Raw genomic sequence first — 1,453 nt, 5'->3', positions numbered from 1 at the left:
TCTATTGCCAAGGATACTCATGCACCAAGGAATTCCCCACTCTCAACCACATGTAATATGTCATCCCCTATTCACAATGACAGGTCAGCTAGACCTCTTTTGGTGGACCTTTCAAGCTCACAGGACTCTCTTACGTGTACTCCACTACCACCTAAGCCCTCATGGACACGCATCAACCGCATCCCTTCTGAGACTGAGGTGAATTTGGAAGTGCACTCAGGAAAGAAGAGAGCCACACCGACCAGGAAATCTCAGCAAGGTTTCTCTAAGAAGACAAAGTTGGCACCTCAGGTTGGTAAAGAAAATGAAGTCACATTGGCGGAGGCAGGCTCCCATCCCCGCCAGGACCAATGAATCTCATTTGTTGGAACTGTCAGGGGCTTAGGAACCCGTAGACAGCTCAGGAGCTTGAAGAATTAGTTTGGACACAAGATCCCTCAGCTGTGTTTTTAGCTGGAACATTGCTGGAAGAAGCAAGGCTAAGTAGTATTCATGACTCTTCAATTCGGTCATTACCATGGAGTTTCTAGAATTACCCGTGGGGGCGGCTTAGCTCTCTTTTGGAAACATGATCTCACTTTGGTTGTTGAACCTTCATCTCAGAGTCATAAGAGAAGGGTAATGCATGGCAATTTACAAGGATTTATGGAGCTCCAGAAATGCAATTGAGACCCGAGACCTGGGAGTTGATTCGCAGTCTGTACAGACGTGGTTTCTTGCCATGGCTATGTGGAGGCAATTTCAACAAGATCCTTAAAACTCATGAGAAGAGCGGCGGCAAACTTAGGCCTTATGGACAGATGGAAAATTTTAGAGAAGTGTTGGATGAATGTAATTTGCTCGACTTGGGGTTTGTTGGAAATAAGTTCACATGGTCTAAAACTTATCCAAATGGAGGCATGGTTTGGGAAATATTGGATAGGGCGGTGTGTACGGTGGAGTGGTATGATTTATTCCCTACTACAAATGTGCAGACCTTGACCTGTGTATCCTCGGATCACAACCCGATTTGCATTAGACTTGAGGGGATTGAAATAAAGACTCAAAGACTGTGGCGATTCGAACAAATACGGCTTGAGAATTTGGGATGTAGAGATACTGTGGTGGGAACATGGGGTAGGTCAGCTTCGGGTTCTCCCATGGAAAGAGTTATTGCAAAATTAGAGGCATGTTAGAGGAGCCTCTCCTAGTGGAGTAAACACTCTTTCTGTCACGTAAGAAAGTAGATAACTGAAAGCCGCTGAATGGGAATCAGCCTAGGGAAGGAATATCCCATGGTTCATTCGGCTTCAATCCGAGATTGTCGACCTCCTCCGTTTAGACAAAAAAATTTGGCAGTAGCAGAGTAAGGAGCATTGGATGGTTTCAGGGGACCATAATTTTAAGTATTTTCATACAAGAGCTTCACAATGATTTCGTCGCAATAGAATTATGGAGCTTCGAAATTCAGATG

General features: G+C 44.8%; 1 protein-coding gene across 1 annotated transcript; it reads left to right on the top strand.

The window, feature by feature from the left end:
* Window positions 1-659: 659 nt before the first annotated feature.
* LOC142633539 (uncharacterized) lies at window positions 660-1,175 on the top strand. Its single transcript, XM_075807782.1, has one exon. It carries the CDS (start codon window positions 660-662, stop codon window positions 1,173-1,175), a length of 516 nt encoding a protein of 171 aa, XP_075663897.1.
* The last annotated feature ends 278 nt before the right edge of the window (window positions 1,176-1,453 follow it).

The sequence above is a fragment of the Castanea sativa genome, chromosome 1 (assembly GCF_040712315.1).
Source record: "Castanea sativa cultivar Marrone di Chiusa Pesio chromosome 1, ASM4071231v1".
Classification (NCBI taxonomy): Eukaryota; Viridiplantae; Streptophyta; class Magnoliopsida; order Fagales; family Fagaceae; genus Castanea; species Castanea sativa.
This window is presented reverse-complemented; position numbering and strand designations above follow the sequence as displayed.